Raw genomic sequence first — 22,753 nt, 5'->3', positions numbered from 1 at the left:
CGGCAAGGACTTCTATAATAGTAAACTAGCTATATTTGTAGACGCTAAAGGCATTACTATCTTAAAGGCTACTCCTTTAAGTCCCTAGTAAAATGGCAAAGCTAAACGCGTAGCTATAGACATCATCTAGAAGGCTAGAACTATAATAATTACTTACCAAATCCTGGAATTCCTTTAGCCGTTTATTGTCAATACTATAGTTATTATCGCTAATCTTCTTCTAATTAGGGCTAACCTAGGTAACAAGAGTCCCTATAAGCTGTTTATAACTACATTTAATATATTAGAGGAGGCTTGTAAGCCATATATCTAATACCTATATACCTACTTCTACTATATATATTACTATATCAAACCGGACAAACGTAACAAGGCTAATAAGTTCGGTCTACGAGTAGAAAAGAGGAGACTCATCGGATACGTAGATATCTATAGTAAGATTTACTAGGTTTAGAACCTATAGACTAAAGCTATCATTAGAGTTAGCGCTATTAAGTTTAACAAGGGAGACGACTACTATAAGGATAAGGATATTGATCCTCCTAAGTATAAAGTAGTATTTGTAGATACTATTATCGAAGAAGACAAGAGCTCCCTAGAACTCTACCGTATAGTTACCTTCTAGCTACCGAAAGATCTTCAAACTTAGCTAAGTTTATTAATAACTACTAACTTAAAACTAGTATCCTAATCTTCCTCGGGACTAACTAGCATATCAAATATAAACTATAGGGTAGAGATACCCCTATCTATCTAACAAGATCTTATAGTATAGAAGTAGCTAGAAACGCTAGTTCAACTGGCAAATCAGCTAGAAATACTAATACCCTAGTTAATTCTATCTCCTATACTAACGATTAAAGATCAGGATAAATTCGTCTCTTTCGTAGACAAGGGCATCTAAGAAGTCTAATAAGAAGAAGCCCCTATATTACGTAACCACCCCCTAGTACCACATACTACCCACTCCCTATAGATAGAAGAAGCGATAGGGGGGGGGAGGCTATAGAGACAACAGATATCCCGTTTTAGGGATATATCCTAGTCCGGCTTCTATATAAAACTAAATAAGGGGAAGCTTCCCGGTTAGTTCCTTACCTACTACTTAGATAACTAGAGGCTAGCCGAATCCGTCGTCTTTACGGCTACCCCTATTAGCGTTAAACACGATATATCTATTAGCTAGAATCCATTAGTTCTAAAGAACTATCGCGAAGCTAGATATAAAGCTAACTTCGAAGATTGGTAGCTCCTAGCGATAATCAAATAGGATTAGAGTCTTTAAGAGAAAGAAGTCTATAAACTTATTAATAAATGCCCTAGTATATATATCTTACCTAGTAAGTAGGTATACGATAAAAAGACTAATCTATCTACTAGCTAGAAGACTACCTAGGCTAGATAGGTCGTTTATAGTAACTTTAACAAAGGATCCTAGAAATCTTAAGATATATACGCTATAATTATTAATAGTATAACGATTAAGATCTTCTTTACTATTGTTATAATTAAAGATCTAGAGTGCTTATAATTTAACTTTAAAACTATATTCCTTAATATACTAATTCTAGATAGGGTAGAATACTATATTAAACCACCCCCTAGATTAGATAAGCTATCTAGCAAAGTCTATAGGCTAAAGAAGGCACTCTACGGACTATATCAAAGTCTACTATACTAGTTCCTAGTAATTAAACCAGTACTTAAAGAACTTAGATTCGAATCAATCCCTTCTAACCTCTATCTCTTTTACTATAGAGATATAGGTATACTACTTATCCTATACGTTAACGACCTTCTTATCGCTATAAAGGATAGCTCTACTATCAACAGAATTCGTAACTATCTAAAGGATAGATACGACCTTAAGGAGCTTAGCGAAGTCAAACGATTCCTAGGACTAGATATCTTATAGGATAGGGCAAACAGGAAGATCTTCCTATTATAGGAGATATATATCACCACTTTACTATATAAATATAGAATGGAAGGTATTAATCTAGCTAAGACTCCTTGGCGTTCAAAGTTCAAACTACTATGTATCTAGAGCAAACTAGAAGATAAGAAGGATTAGTATTCTACCTAGACTAGTTAACTAAACTAGCTAGCCTATAACACCTAGATTGACATTATATATACTATCTCCTATCTCTACGAAGCTAATAACGGCCTATTATAAGAGTATCTAGACGCTCTTTAGCATCTATATTGCTATTTAGCCGGCACCCGTTCCTATAGTATTAAACTCGGTAGTAATATAAAGATCAATGACTTAAAACTAACTACCTTTATAGATGCCTCCTAGGTAGACGACCCCCTACGCTAGTATTCTATAGGTACCTATATTATCTTTCTAGCTAGTAGACTAGTACTATAGAAGACAAAGAAGCAGACGTTTATTATACTTAGTACTACTAAAGTAGAGTTTACTAACCTTACTCCGACTATATATTTATTATAGTAGGTTAGCTAAATCCTATAGGAATATAGCTATCTATAGCTAACTATACTAATTATCTTTACTAATAGTAAAAACATATATACTAACATAATAAACCTATTAAATACTAGATATATATAAGCTATTAATATTTGATATAAATAGATTATCGAGAGGTATAAGGAAGGCTATTTTATACTAAAGTATATAACTAGCACTAAGATAGCTATAGATAGGCTGACTAAGCTACTAGAAAGAGAGAAATATACCTACTTCTTACGGTTACTAGGGATAACGGAAAGACGCGTCCCCTAGGCGGTTTAAACCGTAGTAGGCAGATAGGACTAATGGATAACTACCTTAATTTGTATCTAGACTACTACTTTAGGTAGAAGGATCAGGCAGCGATGTGGCTATCTGTGGGGGGGTGTGGTAGACTGGGCCCACCAGGGCTCCAGCCCTACCGAGGTTGCAGCCACCTATATCTTCCTACAGGTTGGCTCTGGACGCCTCCGTCCTTCTTCCTACAGAACCATCGCTAACTACGTAGCAGAGATACGAAGATCGTCAGTTCTATCCGCGCATCCACCTGCAAGACCATTCGATTGCCGAAAGCTGGGGAAAACACCACCTCCGCCTCGGCTCGGCCCCGCACTCGCTTATTAGCCCCCGAGTCTCCAACCTCGGCGATCCACGCATCCACTAGTGTGTAATCCGTACTCACATACGTCCGAAGTACCTCTGTACTCCGTATGGAGTGCTTGTAATTATGGATCCGTACGACCAATTCCGACGAAATCACCCCCACACTGTTAAAATCTGTACCAACAGGGTCATTTCCATGCTCCTCCCCCCACTGCCACGCTCCGGCCCGCATCCGAAAGTCCGAGTCCACACTGCCGCGATCCGGTCGCACGACCTATATATGGTTGCGGGGTCCGTCAGGCGGCTCGAGGAGTGGCCCCTCTTCTACCAGGCTCGGTAGATGGTGGACGAGTTGGAGACAGAGCGCCCCAATAAGTTATAGATTCTAATTAATTAATTAATTAATGCTAGTTTCACGTAACAAGCTCGCTTTCAAAACAAGGTCGTTGTTCCAAGGCAAGCGAGCACCAACCTACCTACCTACCTAGGTAGGTAATTAGCTAATACAACCCAAGGCTCCAAAGGGCCAGCTTCTTATTACCACATCCATCTCCTGCTAGGACAGGTACCTACTTAATCTAGGAAATATCACCCGCGCTCGCCGCCGGGGCCCCGAAGGCGTCAACCATGGCGCACATCCACGACCTCGCCCCCGAGGTCTCCAACTACAGCTCCGGCCGGCTCAGCTCGCCGAGCCCGGTGCGGTTCCCCCGCACGCCCGTGTTCGCGTCCATGAACAAGCCGTGCCGCTTCGAGGGCCATGTGTTTGACCTCGAAGTGAGCGGGGCGATCCCTCCTGACATCGACGGGACCTTCTTCCGGGTGCAGCCGGACCACCGGTTCCCGCCGCTGTTCGAGGACGACATCCACTTCAACGGCGACGGCTCCGTGACGGCGATCCGCATCTCCGGGGGCCGCGCGGACCTCCGGCAGCGCTACGTGCGCACGGAGCGCTACCTGCTCGAGACGCGTGCCCGCCGCAGCCTCTTTGGCCGGTACCGCAACCCGTGGACGGACAACGAGAGCGTGCGCGGGGTGATCCGCACCGCGAGCAACACCAACGTCGTCTTCTGGCGCGGCGCCCTGCTGGCCATGAAGGAGGACGGCCCGCCCTTCGCGATGGACCCGGTCACGCTCGAGACGCTGGGGCGGTACGACTTTGAGGGCCAGATCCTCAGCCCGACCTTCACCGCCCACCCCAAGGTCGACCCGGACACGGGCGAGATGGTGTGCTTCGCGTACGAGGCCGGCGGGGACGGCGCCGACTGCAGCGTCGACGTGGCCGTCTGGACGGTGGACGCGGACGGCAAGAAGGTCGAGGAGTGCTGGTACAAGGCCCCCTTCGCGGGTATGATCCACGACTGCGGCATCACCAAGAATTGGGTCGTCCTCCCCCTGACGCCCATCAAGACGGACCTCGAGAGGATGAAACGGGGCGGCAACAAGTTCGCCTGGGACCCCAGCGAGGACCAGTGGTACGGCGTCGTGCCGAGGCGGGGGGCCAAGAGCGACGACATCATCTGGTTCCGGGCGGATAACGGTAAGTTGTTCCCTACAGAATGAGAGCGTGCTGCTGACGAGTTGTGATCATTACTGACTGAATCACCTAATTAATTAATTACCCACAGGTTTCCATGGACATGTCGCCGGTTGCTACGAGCTGCCGTCAGGGGAGATCGTTTTCGACCTGACCGTGGCCGACGGCAACGTCTTCTTCTTCTTCCCGCCCGACGACGACAACATCACGCCCCCCGACGGCGTGGCCAAGCGCAACCGGCTCTCGTCGCCCACGACGCGGTGGATCTTCGATCCCAAGGCCAAGAAATCGGCGATCCGCACCGAGGCCGCGGGCGACGCCGACATCTGGGTGGCCGACGAGAGGGTCAAGCCCGCGCTGACGTGGCCCACCAACGGCGAGTTCTCGCGCATCGACGACCGCTACGTCACCAAGCCGTACCGCCATTTCAGGCAGGCCGTCGTGGATCCGACCAGGCCCTACGACTTTGAAAAGTGCGGTCCCCCGGCAGGCGGCCTGTTCAACTGTCTGGGCCACTACACCTGGTCCGACCAAAACTATCACCACGGCCACAACACCGGCGACCCGTCCGCAGACGGGCGGAGCAATGGAAGCGCCGAGGAAGCCGCCGCCGGTAAATTCGGGCTCCAAGACGTCTACTTCGCCGGGCCGACCATGACCTTCCAGGAGCCGACCTTCATCCCGCGCCACCAGGGGGCCGGGGCCGCCGAGGGCGAAGGGTATCTGATCGCGCTGCTGAACCACCTGGACGAGCTGCGCAACGACGTCGTCATCTTCGAGGCCCGGAACCTCGGCAAGGGACCCCTGGCCGTCATCCACCTCCCGCTCAAGCTCAAGCTGGGCCTGCACGGGAACTGGGTCGACAGCCGCGAGATCGAGGCGTGGCGGCGGCGCAGGGCAGAGAACGGCGACGTGGGCCCGCTTCGGGTGGCCAAGGAGCCGTTGCCGTGGCAGAAGAAGTTTGCGGCGGCGGCCCAGAACGGGTCAAATGGGGTGTAGCTGTGTGTATGCGTGTGTGCGTGAACACGGGATGTGACTTAATTATTCGGTAGTTGTTCCAGCGTGAATGATCGGAGTCTACCGTATCGTGGTTGCTTACTTGTCCCCGGTCTGACTTGCCTGCTGCCTCACCACACTCTCAAAATCACGCAGGAATAGCCAGCGTGTAGACGACCGCAGGCCGCGTTCCTTCCAGTCGTTTAGCTTTTTTGGGCAGAGCGGGATCCTGTCCCGGAGCGTCAGGTCGTGGGCAATGACCACAAACATGTCGTCCGAGGCATCCAGCTCCTTGATCTTGCCGACCGTGTCCATGGCCGCGCCGAGGTCCTTGAAGATGAGCCCCCGGCCACGTCAAAGAAGCTTCCGTCCGGACGGCCCGTCTTGGTGAGGCCGGCCAGCAACTCTCCCGGGCAGACCGACCGCGCCGCCGCCGCTGCCGACAGGCTGGCTGCAGTTGGAATCCGAAATGTTGAGTTCCGGCGCCGGCGCCGGGTCGCGGAGGGTATCACCACAATGGTGCACGTTTCGATTGTTTTATTCCCCTACATAGAGTCTCAGCATAGAGAATTTTGCCGCGCAACGTCGACAGCAGCAACGGCTACACGCCTTGACGTCTTGATAGAGACGAATCAATCCGAGGCCAGGCAGACAGTCCTTGCGTTCACCTTGCCCATCACCAACCGAAGAACCGTCTCCCACGGCGTCTCGAGCCGGCTGACTAGAGTATACGCCGCCAGCAAGGCCTGGATCCGATCACCATCGTTGGCGAAGGCGTTCGGGTCCGAGGCCGCATCGACTAGGGTTGCCAGAACCCTGGTGAAGACCCCTTTTCCCTGCTGCTGGGATACCCCGTTTGACTGTGGCGCGACCATGTTTTCTTCGCACAAGCCGTGGTGTTTGCCACTGATACGATACGGCGCGGAACTTCCTTTTTAGGCGCGAGGTTAGCTAACCGAGCATAATTAAGCTGTCGTGGGCGTCGCGTGTGCAAGACGTTCATACAGGATGCTTTTTTCTTGTCGATTTTTCTTTTTTGCCCGGGTCCTCCGGCAGGGATTTGATATTGAGGATCTCATTCCTAGGACCTTCAAATGACTTGCTCATGCACAGATGCGCTGCCCCAAATCCAGATCCTAAATCCAGATTCCAAATCGGGAAAAAGATACACGTTCCAGAAACTTACTCCTTGCTGTCACTCACACCCACTCCTGATGTAGTAGTTCTTGGCAACCCCGGGTAAATTTGAGTTGCGTTGTACTCGGGCCAACCCGCGTTGTTCCACCTACCCACCTTCGTCCCCTTCTCCTCACCCAACCCCCCTGGTTCCCACACTCCTCGGAGCCGGCGCCGGACCGGCAGGCTTGTGAGCGGCGGTTAGTTGCATTTGTGATCAGAAATGGCCGAAGTTGCGATGCCCCATACGAAAACCTCGGCTACTTATTATCTTCAGGATAATAATGTTCCTAAAGCGTTAGCTTTATAGTCTTTATAGCCCTATGCTAGGTACTATATCTTATTACCTAGATCACGACTATAGGTATTACCGCTAATACGTTCGATGCTCCCTTCAAGTCTCTTAACGAGATATTTCAGAGGCCGATCCTTGAGGACACCGACTACTTACCGCTCCATTGGAAGCAGGATATGTTAGATAGTGAGATCTTTCCGATCGGCTACCACCAGTTTTGGGCTATATAGAATCATTTGTGGCTAGTGTCTGGCAATCGGGACCCTCGGCGGCCGTACTCCCTCCGTATCGGTGCCGGTAGTAAACTCGATAGTATCTACCCTTTATACTAAGTGCGTTCTGTTTATGTCGACTGGCTATGAGCACTGTGGCCTTTGCAACCGGCGGAACGGCCTCCCGGCGGCAGACCCTTCCAAATCGCGGCGACTTTCATCGAGAGAGGGTCGGGGTTCGTCCCGGCGCTCGAGGCACTACCGCCCGCCGTTGTCACCGAGGTTGTGCCGAGACTGATTCAATTTGAATAAGTCTCAGTTCTTCTATAATTGGCCATCAACGTGGCCCACAAGGCATCCAGACGCGCCGCACCAGAACCAAGAGGACGTGGCACCAAGGACGGCAGCCGGAATGATAAGCACTTTGACCCCTATAACGCGCGAAACGGCGCCTAAGCGCCAGGCATGTCTCGCATTGCGCCAGCTCCCGGTCAGGACAGGCGTACTGCGCGAGGAGGCGACCTTCCAGCTGTAGTAGTACAGGACCACTGCTCCATGATCTACTTAGACCACGACCCCAGCTTGAGGCAGTACTCGGGGTTGGGCATGCCCCTGACGTCCGTGACCAGCTCCTCGTCCTCGACCGTCTCGTCGAACATCATCGAGTCTCCCAACTTGAGCTCCTCAACGTCCGCCTTGCTGAGCGCGTCCACAATACAGTGTGTATGGAGTGTGACTTCACCGTTCGAGACGACCCAAAATCGACAAGCCGCCCGGCCTTGAAGTTACCCGCACGGATATCATACCAACATCTCAGCCTGGTTTCCGACAAGCATTTTCGAGAGCGGTTCCGCGATGTCTGCGGGCTGCTGGTGACCGTCGTCGACTCTAGGATTTACCTGCTTCACCAGACAGCACGAGACTTTCTCATCAGGCCCAATGCAACACCTGTGGCCGCTCCGGATAACCCGCTTAATGAAATCCGATGGAAATATTCGGTGGAGATATCCGAGGCAAATCGCATCCTTGGAGAGGCCTGTTTACCCTTGGGTCATGGTAGATGAATACGCCCTCTTCGCTTACGCTGTTCTTCACTAGACCGCTCACTTTCGTGCACCAGGTGTGTCGGTCCACACGCACGTTTCGCAGGCCATCCTGCAACTCTGCCACTCAGTGCATCAACAAACCCCCTACATGGTTCCAGTGTGCGGTGACGCTTACAGAGCCAAGTTCTTCAGAAATCCTGCTTGGCTCTAATAGTATGCCTGTTGCCAGGGGCATGGGGATGACGCCGCTGATGGCCGCCTCCTATTTCGGTATTGTGCCCGTTGTGAAGGCGCTGGTGAAGGCAGGCGGATCAAGTAGCCTTCACGCCCGTGACGATATCGGGTGCGCTGCACTCATCTGGGCTAGATGGTCCTCTGCGACACATTACGCTCCTCGGAAACGGGGTAGCGAGCGGGGGCAATCCAGATATTCCCCGGACGGAGGTTCTTTCGCCAAAAGCTAGGGTCATAATACTCATCGTCAGCCCAGAAGTCCTCCGAGCAAGCCCTGGCCCGGCGCGAGTGCGACAGATTGTACAAGCGCTCAAGGTGCCGTGGCAGAGGCAGAGCGGAGGGGTGGTAGTTCCAGCGGTTTGGGGGCTGGGGTTATGCATGATGACTTACCCGCTGACTCGGAGCGTCAGGATGATACGACTGGGCCGGTGCGCGGGCGGAGGGGGGCGGAGGGGGGGGCGGGCGGTTGCTGCGGGCCGCGGTCGCCGAGCTCTCGATCTGGGCCTGCTCCTGGGGCGCGCAGAGCCCGTAGCGCGTCTTCTCCTGCATCCACCACTGCGTGTCCTGGCGCTGGTCGAGCGTCAGGGCGTCCGTCCAGGTGGCGGTCCACTGGTGCGTGTACCGCGCGTACGTCCCTACCGAAGGATCGGCAGGATCGGATGATGGGCTCTCAGGCTCAGGGGTAAAGAGTCCCTCGGGGGCTGAAAGCCCCTCAGTTGTGCAGGTCTCATCTGGAAGAGGAGCGATGAGCTGCTCCTGGATCAACTCACTGCCGACAGCTGGCTCACTCCACAGGTTGATGGATGGCCTGGCTCAGCCGGCGGTGCAAGTCGTCGAGGATGCCGCGGGCAGCCGTCAGTTGCTCTGCTTCCTGCTGCATCGTTAAAGAAGAGATGGCTAAAGAGTGCGCCCTTGGGCCGTAGCTTTGGCTACGCCGTTCTTCTGCCCGCCACGGCTCCCTCCGCTTTCCTCCTCCTGATCCCGGCAATCATGGCCCTATAGTCGGGATACGTGATAGGCAGCTTCACACCCGTCTTCTTCTGTACCAGAGTCACCATCACCGCCCCGATCGCTCCCGGGTTATGCGTGCTCATCGCCTGCTCCCAATACTCGACGTCCGGATCCCAGCCCTCCTCCTCGTGCCACTCCCATTTGTACCACTGCGCTACCAGCTCGTCCTTGAAGCGGCACTGGGCCAGGTCGATAATGCGCGGCGTGTACGACTGCTTGTCCACGACCACGTTACGCGGTGCGCAGTCGTCCATGATGATGCCGCGCTGGTTGATCTCGTGTGCTGCGTCCGCGGCCGACTGGATCAGCTGTTGCCATGTCTTGAGGTTCCTTGGTAAGGGGGTGGCGTGTGTTAGGTCTTCGAGGCAGAACCCGTCGATATGTTCTAGGAGGATTCCCTTGACCTCGAAGTAGGGTATAGCTTCTGGCGGCATGGGCGCGAGCGGGGTGGTCGACAAGCTGACATGGGCAAGCACACGCGGTACCAACCTTCCCTGGCAGTCGGCCAGTCGGTTATAAGCCTTGGTCTCGCACTCAAAGTGCTCGATGCAGTCTCGCCAAAGCGTCGCCTCGTACTTGGCAAGGCCGTCAGCGTGGCTGGGCTCGTCAAGGAACTCCCAAGCTGCGACGGCATAGTCCTCGGTCTCGTTTCGATCTCGGATATAGCGGAGAAACCCGGGCATCATCCCCCGCCTGACAAAGGCCTCAAACGCCGCCTCGCTTTCCCGTGTGTGTGGAGCGGTCCTTTTGTCGAGAACGTAGCGTAGGCATGAGCCAAACCGACGGTCATAGAGCTTAAGGACACAGCGGATAGAGAAGCCGTGATGGATCTGGACTGCCAATACAACGGACATGGTCTCCGAGAGCACTCTGCTGATGGTGGCGGTAAGGCGTGACGGCAGGTTGCGGGAGTAGCTTTCGCACACGTGGAGTACCAGTGACTCCCCTTCCTGGTATGGCGCAGGATTGAACGCGGCGGCCCTTTTCAGTAGGAGGAATTCCGGTTAGTGCGAAGAGTTGGCGGCGAGGGCGCCCACTTGGTGCTTGCTTACATTGTTGATGGAGGTCTGGTTATGGTATTCAAAATAGTTCAAAAGATCGATGTCTTCTACCTACGTTTGCTGGCCCTGTGGTTCTGTATAAGAAGAGGATAGGCACAAAGAACCCACCATTTGCAGGCTCCACAGGGGTTATCTTATCTAACCTTGCATGAAGGATGCATCATTGTAGTCCTTTTAGTTAAGTCTGCGCTGGCTCAAGGGCGAAAGGTTCAGAGGGGGGATAAGCGAATAAGAAGTGACTCCTTTTTCTTGTGTATGTGCGTGCGCACCTGCGAGAGATAAACAAGTTCAATAATGAAGATACGGGTTGTGAGATGCTGTCGGCTCGATCAGAGGGGAAGGGCGGCAAGTTGCAAAATGTCAAGCTGGAAGGAAGGGTTAAAAGAAGATGTCCGAGCTGGGCTTTATGAATGGTCAGGGCCCCGTGACTCGACCCCGCATATTTGGCGTCAAGGAGCCGCCCTCATAGGCCCTCTGCTGTGGCCGCCAAACGCCTTGTCCTTTTTTACAGTTTTTTGGGCCTGTAAACCCCCTTCAAATACGGCTCGAGCCAGAAATCAGGGGAAGTTCAACACACAATTCAATAGCCAATATAAGCCTAACATCTACACGCACGAAAGACGTATATAGATAGCTATATACTTCAAGATACGTAGATTCTAACTAACTACTTGCTTAATGATACAGGTAGTGAAATAATATAGTAAGAAACAGTTATAGGGTTAAGGTCTACCGTTCTAATCCTAAGTAACTATTATATATATATAACCCGAACTCTACTAAGTTAGCAACTTGAACCCTAAAAAGAAGTTAGCTACTAGGTGTAGATTTACGTTTTCGCCCTCCCTGTAATACTAACAGCTTTTGGTCTTTGTTGCTGTTCAAAGAGCATCACGGGTCCAGGCGGCGAATCACCACCCCGGATGCCCGGTCCAGGGGGGTACCGCACCGGTCGATAGCGTCAGCCACACAGGGCCTTCGGAATGACAGCCTTTGGCTTGGGATCCCCTAGCATCCCCTAGCATCGAGAGCCAGCTAGCAGCGGCGCAGCTCGTTCTTGGGAGCGCTGAGCAAGTGGGCAGACCTGGTGGGAGACCGGGCGTACACGTACGAGAACCTGCGCAAGTACTACGAGCACAGCTTCAACTTTGGCGGTGAGATCTCGAGCGCCCGGCCAAGCAACACCGCGCCCTCGTTCGACCGGGCCGACACTGGCACTGGCCGCCAGGTCCCGGGAGGCGACTTCTACGCCGGCGAGAAGCTGCCGGCGTAGCTGAAGTCCCGGCTCTCCAGGGAGACCAAGAAAGGTTCGTGATACCACCCCTCTGTCCTTCTTCTTGTCCTCTTATGTATCCGCGGCTAACTCGATGGCAAACTGCGTGCAAACAGCGCTTGCCAAACACTCTGCCGATTGGCCCGATGTTGAGTACCTGGTCCTCCCCAGCTCGGCGGGTACCGACGCGATGACTCCCGGGGCCAACTATGTCACCCTGCTCGCCCTGCTGCAGGCCCCACAGTCGCGCGTCGACAAGCCGATCATCAACCCCAAATGGCTGACCTCCCGGGCGGACCAGGAGGCCCTGGTTGCCGGTCTGCGGCGTGGCCGGCAGGTCTTCGAGGCCATCAAGAACATCACCGTCGGCCCGGAGTTCTGGCCCGCCCCGAGTGTTGTGACGGACCAGCAGATCCTCGAGGCTATTCGTTCCGACCTCTTCGACATGTCCCACGCCACCTCCACCTGCCGTATGGGCACCTCCCGCGACAAGACTGCCGTTGCCGATAGCCACGGCAAGGTGTTTGGCGTCCGCAACCGTGAGTCGTCGTGCCTTATTCAACGCCCTTTTAAAAATGGGAAAAAAATTTTTTCTCGTCGTCAGGGTTCGTACTGAGCCAAACGTAATCCAAAAGAGTGCGGATTGCCGATGCTTCCGTCCTCCCTCTGCTGCTCCCAGGGAAGCAACGAGAGATCCCCCAACACCTACCCCCGATATTTCCGACGCTAACGTTCGCTCCCGAGCAGGCCCTTCTGTCCAGCCTACGGTTTGTAAGTCCAAGAACGCGTGCCACATCGTTGGCATGGCCTCCTCAAGGCAGGCGGACGATTAATTAATAATGTTGCTAACATTCCGCGAAACAGACGTGCTGGCCGAGAAGATCGCAGACGATACCAAGAATGGGGACTAACAAGTAATTAAGGCCGGAGAGAAACACACGACTCCAGACCGAGCGTAGGGCTGCAATTTCTTTAGAGCGGTGTTGTTACTTTTTCTCGGCTCTTTGTCATGATTCATTCCCCCCCCCCCTTCTTTTGCGTTCTACAAGTGTACCCTCGGGTGGCGTCTTGTCTCCCCCAGGGTGGTTCGGCGGCAACGTGTCGCACCTCGGTTGCGCCGCTAGAATTCCAGAAAACTTAGACTATATCTGCCTAGACTGGTCTTCTTATAGAGATCTTTCTCGGACTTGGAAGGTGGACCCAGTAAGCCGTAAGCCTTACACTAATTATTAGTCTCGGTCAGGGACAGAGACCGTATGGTTGAAGATTGTCATGTATGTACCTGTTACGTACCTGACACGGAACATGCAATATGGATTACGGATCCCAAAATAGTCGTAAACGGAATCCTCCAGCAACATGTTATTACAACATTCCACCTGCCACTGCGCTTGCCCCGCCCCAGCCCCGCTCGGGTAAGTGGGATCTGGTGTGTCCGGGCCCGCCTGGAGATTATGCTGTGGAAATATGCCACTATCTCCGAGGCCCTCCCGGATGTAAATGAAGAGGGTGCCGGCGTGCCTCAGAACCGAGAATCATGCACCGTGGCTGCGTCCCTTGCCGCGCTCTCACGGTGAACTGCAGCCTCTCGGGTGCGTGCTACCTCTTTAACTCTAAATACCCCCAAAACCCACACATATATATCTAGCTTGCAGTCTGCTGGGCCTTATCTCGTCTCCATCCCCTCTTGTCTCGTTCCCTGCTCGGTTTAGTTCTGTTCCGTCCCTCTCCCTCTTTCCTTCCCCTGCCCTATCCCCAGTCCTGTCTGCCGGCAGTTCATTAACCGAGCAAAAAAAACAAGGCAACATGCCGTTTCCGTACAAGAAAGTCCTCTTGATCGGGGCCACCAGCGGCATTGGCCTTGAGGCGGCTAATCAGCTCGTTGCCCAAGGTGTGAATGTCATCGCAGTCGGGCGGCGGCAGGATCGACTGGACTCCTTTGTCGCCGCCAACGCGGACGCCCCCGGTAAGGCGTCGGGCGTGGCTCTTGATATCTCCGCGATCGAGCAGATTCCAGCCTTTGCTCAACGGTGAGCAGCAAAGAGAAGTCCTCGTATTGTTTCTTCTCAAGAATTTCCCCAACCAACGAGTAGTATTACGGTGCATCTTTGGCTAACAACAGGATCTTCGATACCACAGCATCATCGATGCCCACCCTGACCTTGATTGTGTGTTCCTGAACGCCGGCGTCCAGTATGTGATGGACTTCAGCAAACCGTGGACAGTGGACCTGTCCAAGATCCAACAGGAGATCACGATCAACTACGTCAGCATGGTCGCCTTGACCCATGCCTTCGTTCCCTTCTTCCAGGACAAGGCTGCAAAGCAGGAGAAAGTGGCTTTCATCTAGTAGGTCAAACAACGCCTGCATTGTTTTGGCCCCCCTTTGAGCATCTATCGTTCCCCTCTAAATTTTCCCCTCCTCTTTCGTTAATTATCATGCTGCTGACGGCTATCCACAGCACGACCACAAGCCTCATGAGCCTTCCATACCCGATGGTGCTGAACTACTCGGCATCCAAAGCGGCCTTGCACTCCTTCATCCTCAGCATTCGGGAGCAATTCAAGCACGCTGGGCAGGACATCGGCGTCCTCGAACTCGTGACACCTCTCGTGCAGAGTGAGTTTTCTCCTCCCCTTTCGATAGCAGTTTCCATATATTGGTCCAAGATAGAAAACGGGAGCTGACAAGCATGTCTAATTACACCAAATCAGCGGAGCTGCACAACAGCCAGCCCGGCTGGGGCCCGGACTTCAACCCGGGCATGCCGGTGGACGTGTTTGTCAAGGCAGCCTTGGATGGCTTCGTGGCCGGGAAGGAGACGGTGGCGGTTGGGCAAGCCAAGGCCGTGTATGACGAGTTCGAGGCCGAGAAGGGCCGGCGCGTCGGACCCGTGTGGGCCGGCATCCGCAAGGCCATGGGGAAGGCTCACACGTTCGACTAGAGAGTAACGTGCTAGACGCATTGTGTGGAGGAGCAAGCAGTAAATAATACGGGGGCGGAGGAGAAATCAAAGCGCGGTCTGCTATATAATAGTAGTCCGACTCACGAATGCATTGCAATGCTCGACATCTCCGCTGAGTAAGGCAAAACTGAATAAGGCGATTAGTGATGAAAATACAATTCGCTTCACTCGCTTTCTATATTAATTAATAGTTTGTCGGAAGATATTGAAAACCTGAAGCGTGTTGCATTCATGAATACCAATTCTGCTTGTTTTTTTTTATATCATATTTTATTTCATTTTGAGACGAACTTCGGTTCGGAAGTGATCTCTCCTCTGTTACTTCACCTCATGACTGTATTAACCAAGACAACTCTCACTCAGTTAGCATCCCTGTAGACGTTGTTGCAAATGTCGCCAAAGACCTCGATGGCGTGAGCATAATAGTCCTGGACCGTCTTGATCCGGGCAGCCAGGTCTCTGCCCAAGGGTAGAAGCCGCTCGGCTTCGCGACCGGCCCCAACACCTTCTCCGACGACCACCTCGTAGACAGCTTTCATGGCCTTATCCTTGTCGCCGTCGCCTTGGAACTTACCGCTTGCCATGAACTGCATCATCTGGTCCGCAACCGAGCCCTTGTAGTCCTCCGGCAGTGGGTTCTTGCCCAGAATGGTCGCGTTGCCCATGTTGGTGTTAAATGTGCCAAGCTGGACAGTCAGGACCCGGATGTTGAAGGGGGCCACCTCCTTGGCCATGACCTTGGACAAGCCTAGTACACAGTAGTGTAGTGGTGGGTCAGCCCTCTCGCTCATTTGCTGGAGGTCTTCCTTTATTTTTTTGGAAGGAGAAAAGAAATTAAAACAAGGAGGAGGGGACCTCTTCATACCGTCCAATGCCGCCTTGGCTGCAGCGTAGATGCCCATGCTGTCCCGGCCCTCGAGAGCCGCACCGCTGCTCATGTTGACAATCACACCGGACCGCCGCTTGCGCATGTGCGGCAGCACGGCGCGGATCAGCCGGTAGGGGCCAAAGTACACGGTCTCGGTCTGCGCCCGGATTTCTTCCTCGGTGAAGGACTCGGCCGGCGCGTGGAGAGAGTAGCCGGCGTTATTGACCAGGACGTCGATCTCCTGGCCGCCGGCCTCGAGATTCTCGATAACCTTGGCAGAGTCCTTATCGTCGACATCCAGGGCCAGCCATTTGCCGCCCGCCTTCTCGACCTCGGCGACCAGGTCCGGCGTGCGGGCCGGGTTGCGCGAGGTTGCGATCAGGTGGTGGCCCTTAGATTGAACGAGCCGTGCGAGGGAAAGACCCAAGCCCGACGAGCAGCCCGTGATGAGCCACGTGAGAGGGCGGTTCGGGGTGGTGAAAGTCGCGGCCATGTTGAGATAATCGGTCTGCTCTCTAAGAGAATGGAGTTGCCAAACAAAAGGCGACTCAAGATTGGCGAATGAATGATGATAGATAGGTAGAGGTATCAGCCAAGCCAAGCAAGCTAAGCTTCGTTGAACGTCGGTACTGCAAGCTAAGAACGAGGCAAGATCTTGGCAAGGCAGAGTTTGGGGGACCAGGTGCAGGATGTTATACCTGGATTGTTGTTGCGCCTGTGTGAATTACATCTCCGGCTTAATTAGCTAGGTTCGGGTTGCATCAGGCCGGGGTTAAGCTAACTCCGCATTACCTTTCATTGAGAAAAGGGAAGAAGAAGAAAAGCCATTAATGACGAGAAATGCTAGAAACACACCAAGTACATTACGAAGTGCGGGAAAATTGAAGTATTGCTGTACCGCTGAGACAACTACCGCGCACGACAGAGTAGTCGTCAAGGAATTCCAACCTCTCGTAGTTTGCAGATGGCTTATGCACCCACACGGGAATGACTACATCCGTATTAATATAGATTATTACGGATCACACAGTCTAGTAAAGGTCCGGAATGTATGAATGTAATGTATGTAATCTGTCTTCCGTACTTCGCCCTCCTTATTGCAGCCCCCAGTTCCTGTTCACCTCGTTCTACCGTATGTACCTTAACGCCGACAAATCATCGGAGATGTTGCCCAACAGCCAAGGGAGCGAGCCCGGGAACCCTGAAAGCAATCCTTCGGGATCGCAAACTCTGTCTGATTTGTTTGGCTCAGCCCCTACTCCTGCCATCACGGCCAAATTGTCAGAATACCTATACTTAAGGTGCAATTGCTGGCGGGCAATTGCTGGCGGGCAATTGCGGCGTCGCTTTTGCTTTCGACATAAATCAACCAGTTGGCTCGCCTGTCGGCCTGCTCTTGCCCACGCACTTGACAGAACGAGCTGCCATTCGTGACAACCGATGTGATGCAGCCACCCAACCGCTCGGCCACGCTGTTGGGGAAGTTTGCCAAAACTGGAAGGAGACTGTCCATTGGTGTTGCACTTTGCCAATGTCTTTTTGCGTCTCAGAATAAATGGAAGGAACAGCTAATTAAAATTCGCGTAAGCTCATCGGGAACACAGATTGGCGTGATCAAAGTCAAAGTTTCGATTGCCATTAATTAATCACGAGCTCCCCACGGTCCTCCAAAGTCACTTGGTTCTTAGTACACTTCTTAACACAGAGTTTGCCCGGCACGCCTTGTACTCGGCAGCCACTGGAAGAACGCGGTTTGCGGAAAATGAGGTAAAGTAACCTAGCTTGCATTGGGCACTGTTTAGTGTAGGGCGTTCCGTGGTCTTGAGAGACTCTGCGAACAGCCTCGGATCTGTTCTCGGGGTTCTGACTGCTTCGTATGTAACGTACCTTATGCATGTACATACAAACCTTGCGGGACTTGGGTGTTGGTCGCGAGGTGCGTTTGCTATTTGGATTCGCGAGAAACAAATTAATTAAGTCGGACCCCCCATCAATGGAACACCCCATCAATGGAACACTTGGCAAACCTTGGCACCTACACCTACCCATTATCTTCAACCTTCTATACAACAGTCTGTTCAACCCACTACAATACAGGAAGCCATTAAATCCACACTTTCTGAGCCGCTTTCTTCAGCTATAGGGTCCTCCACACGGCCGGCTTCAACCTGGGCCTGGTGGATCTGTTTAATCGTAGCGAACTACTCGTTCGGATCCGTAACTACCCTCTTCCTCTTCGACGGCCGAGCTACTTCTAACTATGCCTTTAGAGCTTCGTTTTCCTGTTATAACTAGGCCAGTTGAAAGTCCTTCTAGTCGAACGCTTTTTTAACCTTCCTAAATAGGAGCCTACGTATAGAGAGGTGCTAAGTCTCGGTGGCTAGGTTGATCAGCTGACTATGTAAGTCTGACCTCCTCTGTAGTGTACTAAAAAATAGATTAACGGCTCCTTTCGAAGGCTAGGAGTATTAAATAGGTTCTAGAGTCTGTATAGAAGTTAGCTATTTATTAGTATTAGCTATATTATTAGAATTTTCTAATAGAAGTCTACTTATTAGGGGTTTAGCTATATAAACTAGCTATAACCCTAATGCCTTCTATCCTACTTTGATATTCTAGGCTATAATAGCCTCTTTCTAAGCCCTTATAATATATTTGATTATTAACTGCTTGCCTAGAACTATCAAATCGGTCTAGGAAATTATATTATTAAGGAGCTTCTAGTATATATACTTTAGGGGGGAAAAGACTAATAAATCTAATAGTTAGAGGATATATAAGGTATATAGAGGTAAAAAGAGTAACTAGATATTATTCTTAAAATATACCTATATAAAATCCTTAGTTATATAGCTATTATAATTATCTAATATAAGGAGTTATTATTATAAAGGATCTTATAGCTATATATAAAGGATAAATACCTCTTATAGCTATTCTAATATAATAGTATTATTAATCTAGCCTTTTTTAGTTACTATAAACTTCTAGTCCTTTAATTTAGTCTTATCAAGAGGAAACTACTATTATTAAAGACTCTTACCTTTAAAGATAATAACTAAAGGGAGTAATATCCCTATTACTAAGATATACTTAAGGAAGGAAGTCTATACCTATAAACTAGGAACCTTTCGCTATATTATATATATTTAAACACTTCTAACTACTAGCCTATTAGTTCCCTAGCCTTCTATAATACTATATTTATCTATATTCTAATGGTTAGCTAGTAGAATATCCTTAATAGCTAGGATATTTAGCTATAGCTATTAACTATATATAACTAAGTTAGTAGCGCTATTAATATAGACTAAATCTATCTTATAGGCTTACTAGGTTCGAAGGACAGGGTTTCTATAAAGGAACCAGGTCATCTAGCCTTTTCCGACTATTATATAGCTAGCTCCTTATACCTAGAGTATTTGGCTAGCAAACTCCCTGATTTATGTATAGGTTAGTAGGATACCTAGGGCAACTTAGATCAATACCTATTAGGTAAGCTATTCTTCCTATATATGACTAAGAGACTGATGCGGTTCGGCTATAATTAAACGTAGTTGACAGCCTCGAATGTAGTTAAATAAGGTGGTAGTTAGAATTCCGAATTCCTGGCTGATACTACGAATTAAATAGCGGGTATTATGGTATTTTGCGACCGTATCCTGTAAATCTTCTTTAGTATAAGCCATCTTTGACTGTTGAATATACCTACGAAGTTTGAAGTGGTTTGAAGAAAAGTTGGGCAAGTTATGGTAGATTGAAGTGGTTGGGTTGAAAAAGCGGTGTAGGCGTGGTGCGTGTTCCATTGATGGGGTGTTCCATTGATGGGGGGTCCGACTTACCTCCGGGTTTCCCAGTCCGCGATATTGAAGCTCTAAATATCGTCATGGAGGTAATTGGGAACTTGAACCCACTGTCCGGGTTCGCTAATATCCGAAGGTACCTAGGTAACTCAGACGTGTTGAACGGTTCCACGACCACCACATATAGATGACCCCAAACGTCTATTTTTTTTTTTTTTTTGAAACTTATTACCCTGCCCCGATTGTCCGCCATGCAGGTACATACCTAGGTAACGTAGTCATTGTTTTTCAGCGAACCATACAAATGCACATAGCGCGAAACCTCCCACGGCCTCTCACGCGAAACCGCCATCACCCCTGGCCCGGTTGTGTTCATCAGCCCCTCCGCAACACATCAACAGTCTCGCTCCACAGCACCCTCATCCTCCGCCTCAAGTCCTCCTCCAGCCCCCCAAAGGTCGGCCCGGACAGCGGCGGCATCCGTTTCGCGGCCGATCCCGCACCGCGATCGAGGTTCTCGTCACCCCCAGTAGCGCCGCCCCCTTCTCCTCCACACGCCAGCGGCGACCCGCCATCGCCGTCAGCTATCCCACTCCCGGTCCGCATCCCCGCCCCTGCCCCCGCCCCCGCCCCTGCCGCCGTCCCTGCGGTGGGGACGGTGGCGGCGGTGGCACGCACCCGAACGGCCTTGAGCCGCGCCGCCAGCGCGTTGACCAGTCTCTGCGCTCGGTGGAGCTCGCCGAGCACCAGCTGCGCCGGCGGGCGGCCGCGGTGGTAGTGCAAGTGGAAGTGTTGGTGGTCGCCGTGGTCGTCCACGTCGTCGTCGTCGTCGTCCACGTCGTCGTCGTCCTCGTCACCGCCGTCGTCCGCGTGGTTCTCGGCGCCGTGTTGTTGTTGCATCAGCACGACCCGTTCCGCCAGCGGGGCCCGGGACGAGCACGCGGAGCAGGCGACCGGCGAGCGAGTGCCTCCCGATGGATGACGGGGCGGCTCGATCGCGGTCGGGGGCGTTGCTGGTTCTGTGCTGGCGGGTGAGGGGGAGGGGACGGGCCTCGGGTGTTGCGACCCCATGGGGCACGTCGGCGAGGGGCGCGAGGCGGGCATCGGGGTTGACGACGGCGTCGGTGTCGGTGTCGGCGTGGGCGGGGGTGCGGGCTCGTCGTCTTGGGCAGCGGCCGCGGCCGAGTACCATGCCATCACCTTGAGCACTACGAGGGCCGTAATGGAGAGGATATATTCGTCGTGGGAGCACTCGCACTTGAGGATCCTGGTGAGGGTCTGGATGATTCGCCGGTTCTCCGAGAGTACCACGTCCGTGGTTCGGCCCTGACACGTGAAATAGTCGTCCGAACCCTCGCGGGATGCCGCGAAGGTGCAGCGGCACGAAGCGTTCGGGAAGAGATGGGTCAGCATCTCCAACGTGGTGACGAGGCAGCAGCTTGACCGGCAGACGTCACGGCCGAGAGCGCTGCCCGTCGACGGGGCGCAGTCGAGGTTCAGCCCGTGAGTGTCCGAGAGGGAGAGTCCCGGGTTCGAGACGGAGCCGGAGAGGTTGTCGAAGAGGTCGGGGCCAGTCGTCGCCGTCTGAGAATCAGACCCGACCGGACATAGATCCTGCTCGTCGAAGATCATGGGAGATGTTAGACCGATGTCGAGGAAGTCCAAGGAGTCAGCCCCGGCAGCTGTGAGTGGCGGGGATGGGCCTGGGAGTAATGTTCCGGAGGTGAAGACGCAACTCCATGGATCAGCATCCCCCATTAGTCCAGATCCGGCAGAACATATAGCCGGCTTGGGCGGTCCAACATCGGATCGAGAGGAGAAAGGTGTGGCAACCTTCTGCCCCGGTGATCCGGCGCCGCTCAGCCGACCTCCGTTCCCGCAATCACCAAGGCGGCCGCCGGTAATGGACCTCATCGTGCTGCGATGGTCCCTCCTGGAGAGGGCGAGGGTGCGGGCCGTCCCGCCTCGGTCACCGTCTGCCCATGCCCGAGCGGCGTCTGCTCTGGACGCAATCGATGCTGTGCGCCCCGTCCGCCGTGACACCAAGTAGACGCAGGCAACCCCTCGGCGAGCGCACCTAGAGCAAGTTGGCTTCTCCTTGCCGCATCTGACCTTGGAGCTTGCACAGTCTGTGCAGCTATCCCGTAGCTTGCGTTGGCTCGGAAAGCTGGGCTGGCTGGGAGAGCGTCGGACCTGGGTTTTTAACATTGTGTGATAGTGAAAATATGAGCACTGATGGAAGGGTAAAGGTAATTATGACGAGTTTTTGAGGATACGCATACGTTCCCACAGGGGCAACGGTCTATATAATAATCATCAAGGTTCACTGTGCTGATAGGCCGGCCCCCGGGGAGTGTCTGAGTCCCTTTCTCAGGTAATTATGCCGCAAACTCATCGGAAGTTCAGCTGGTTTCATGCCAGGAAGGACAACGAATGCGATCTTCCTGTTTCGTGCGACACGATGTTTGGGTTGACGCGCTGTACATACATACATACATACATACATACATACATACATACATACATATACCTGACCCATGACGTTCTGCAAGGGCCTGAAGCCAACAACTACCACATTAGGTGAGGCTGAGCATTACTGTTTCGACGGAAAGGCAGACTCTCCCAAAATGCACCGATGGGGTTCATGGAGGGACTGTTGCCGCCGTGGAGATCCAAATCTGCAGAGTATCGGCGGTGTTCCCAGTGTCTCGACAGTGGGAGATGAATCGTGATGGCGAAGGTGAAGAAACATCTCACGCAAAAGGAAGCTGCCTATCAAAATCCACCTCCGAGACGCCAGGTTGGAATGCAGAGCCAATGGTTTCCTATTACCTTTGCAACTCTTACGCCACGTCACAGATTTTCCTCCCTTGTCGAGGGGGAGAATGAAACACATTGGCCAGAAGCTTCAATCCCCCCTCCACACAGGCGCGTATACAGGGTCGATCTGTCTCAAAACGGCCAGACGATACTTGTCCAGCCGTGGAATTTGGTGAGGCTGTTCTTCTTGTATTGCACTTCAACTAATCATTACTGCTCAGGAGTTGATTGATAACCAATGCCCTCGGAGTACAAGCTCGCTGCACATGCACGAAGTAGGCATTTAAACATTAATTAGATAATCTCCAGGCTTCAAATCTGTGAACTCTAGCCAACCGTCCCTCTCCCGCGTTACCGCAGGAGATCCAAC

General features: G+C 52.2%; 8 protein-coding genes across 8 annotated transcripts; 3 read left to right on the top strand and 5 right to left on the bottom strand.

The window, feature by feature from the left end:
• Window positions 1-3,712: 3,712 nt before the first annotated feature.
• P884DRAFT_194986 (carotenoid oxygenase) lies at window positions 3,713-5,621 on the top strand (the record flags this gene model as incomplete). The annotated part of the gene is made up of 2 exons (XM_069437875.1): window positions 3,713-4,625; window positions 4,714-5,621. 2 exons carry the CDS (start codon window positions 3,713-3,715, stop codon window positions 5,619-5,621), a joined length of 1,821 nt encoding a protein of 606 aa, XP_069299755.1.
• Window positions 5,622-5,717: 96 nt separating this feature from the next.
• P884DRAFT_297933 (uncharacterized protein) lies at window positions 5,718-6,493 on the bottom strand (the record flags this gene model as incomplete). The annotated part of the gene is made up of 2 exons (XM_069444561.1): window positions 5,718-5,948; window positions 6,287-6,493. 2 exons carry the CDS (start codon window positions 6,491-6,493, stop codon window positions 5,718-5,720), a joined length of 438 nt encoding a protein of 145 aa, XP_069299754.1.
• A 3,017-nt stretch (window positions 6,494-9,510) lies between these two features.
• Window positions 9,511-10,990, bottom strand: P884DRAFT_283462 (uncharacterized protein; the record flags this gene model as incomplete). The annotated part of the gene is made up of 3 exons (XM_069443663.1): window positions 10,797-10,990; window positions 10,645-10,719; window positions 9,511-10,573 (listed from the first exon to the last, which is right to left on the bottom strand). Coding segments are annotated over exons 2-3 (1,065 nt in total). The 5' UTR covers window positions 10,647-10,719; window positions 10,797-10,990.
• A 51-nt stretch (window positions 10,991-11,041) lies between these two features.
• On the top strand, window positions 11,042-12,837 carry P884DRAFT_297930 (GMC oxidoreductase-domain-containing protein; the record flags this gene model as incomplete). Its single annotated transcript, XM_069444560.1, has 5 exons — window positions 11,042-11,066; window positions 11,736-11,922; window positions 12,098-12,465; window positions 12,674-12,697; window positions 12,791-12,837. 5 exons carry the CDS (start codon window positions 11,042-11,044, stop codon window positions 12,835-12,837), a joined length of 651 nt encoding a protein of 216 aa, XP_069299752.1.
• An 895-nt stretch (window positions 12,838-13,732) lies between these two features.
• On the top strand, window positions 13,733-14,871 carry P884DRAFT_195277 (NADP-dependent dehydrogenase-like protein; the record flags this gene model as incomplete). The annotated part of the gene is made up of 4 exons (XM_069437898.1): window positions 13,733-13,956; window positions 14,066-14,275; window positions 14,389-14,546; window positions 14,642-14,871. The coding sequence occupies 4 exons, from the start codon at window positions 13,733-13,735 to the stop codon at window positions 14,869-14,871; spliced, it is 822 nt and encodes a 273-aa protein (XP_069299751.1).
• A 316-nt stretch (window positions 14,872-15,187) lies between these two features.
• P884DRAFT_239032 (uncharacterized protein) lies at window positions 15,188-16,416 on the bottom strand. The gene is made up of 2 exons (XM_069440115.1): window positions 15,758-16,416; window positions 15,188-15,640 (listed from the first exon to the last, which is right to left on the bottom strand). The coding sequence occupies exons 1-2, from the start codon at window positions 16,251-16,253 to the stop codon at window positions 15,252-15,254; spliced, it is 885 nt and encodes a 294-aa protein (XP_069299750.1). The 5' UTR covers window positions 16,254-16,416; the 3' UTR covers window positions 15,188-15,251.
• Window positions 16,417-19,938: 3,522 nt separating this feature from the next.
• P884DRAFT_297927 (aflatoxin regulatory protein-domain-containing protein) lies at window positions 19,939-21,195 on the bottom strand (the record flags this gene model as incomplete). Its single annotated transcript, XM_069444559.1, has 1 exon — window positions 19,939-21,195. The coding sequence occupies one exon, from the start codon at window positions 21,193-21,195 to the stop codon at window positions 19,939-19,941; it is 1,257 nt and encodes a 418-aa protein (XP_069299749.1).
• Window positions 21,196-21,594: 399 nt separating this feature from the next.
• Window positions 21,595-21,771, bottom strand: P884DRAFT_195178 (uncharacterized protein; the record flags this gene model as incomplete). Its single annotated transcript, XM_069437888.1, has 1 exon — window positions 21,595-21,771. A coding segment is annotated over one exon (177 nt), but the record flags the coding sequence as incomplete, so codon positions are not given.
• Window positions 21,772-22,753: the final 982 nt, after the last annotated feature.

Source organism: Thermothelomyces heterothallicus (assembly GCF_042370625.1).
Source record: "Thermothelomyces heterothallicus CBS 202.75 unplaced genomic scaffold P884_scaffold_5, whole genome shotgun sequence".
NCBI lineage: Eukaryota > Fungi > Ascomycota > Sordariomycetes > Sordariales > Chaetomiaceae > Thermothelomyces > Thermothelomyces heterothallicus.
This window is presented reverse-complemented; position numbering and strand designations above follow the sequence as displayed.

Bases quoted from the DNA above. Each gene is read 5' to 3' on its own strand.
- P884DRAFT_239032 (XM_069440115.1), bottom strand. From the start codon at position 16,253: ATGGCCGCGACTTTCACCACCCCGAACCGCCCTCTCACGTGGCTCATC. The intron at 15,641-15,757 runs GTATGAAGAGGT...ACTGTGTACTAG, and splicing joins AGCCAAGGCGGCATTGGACG to GCTTGTCCAAGGTCATGGCC.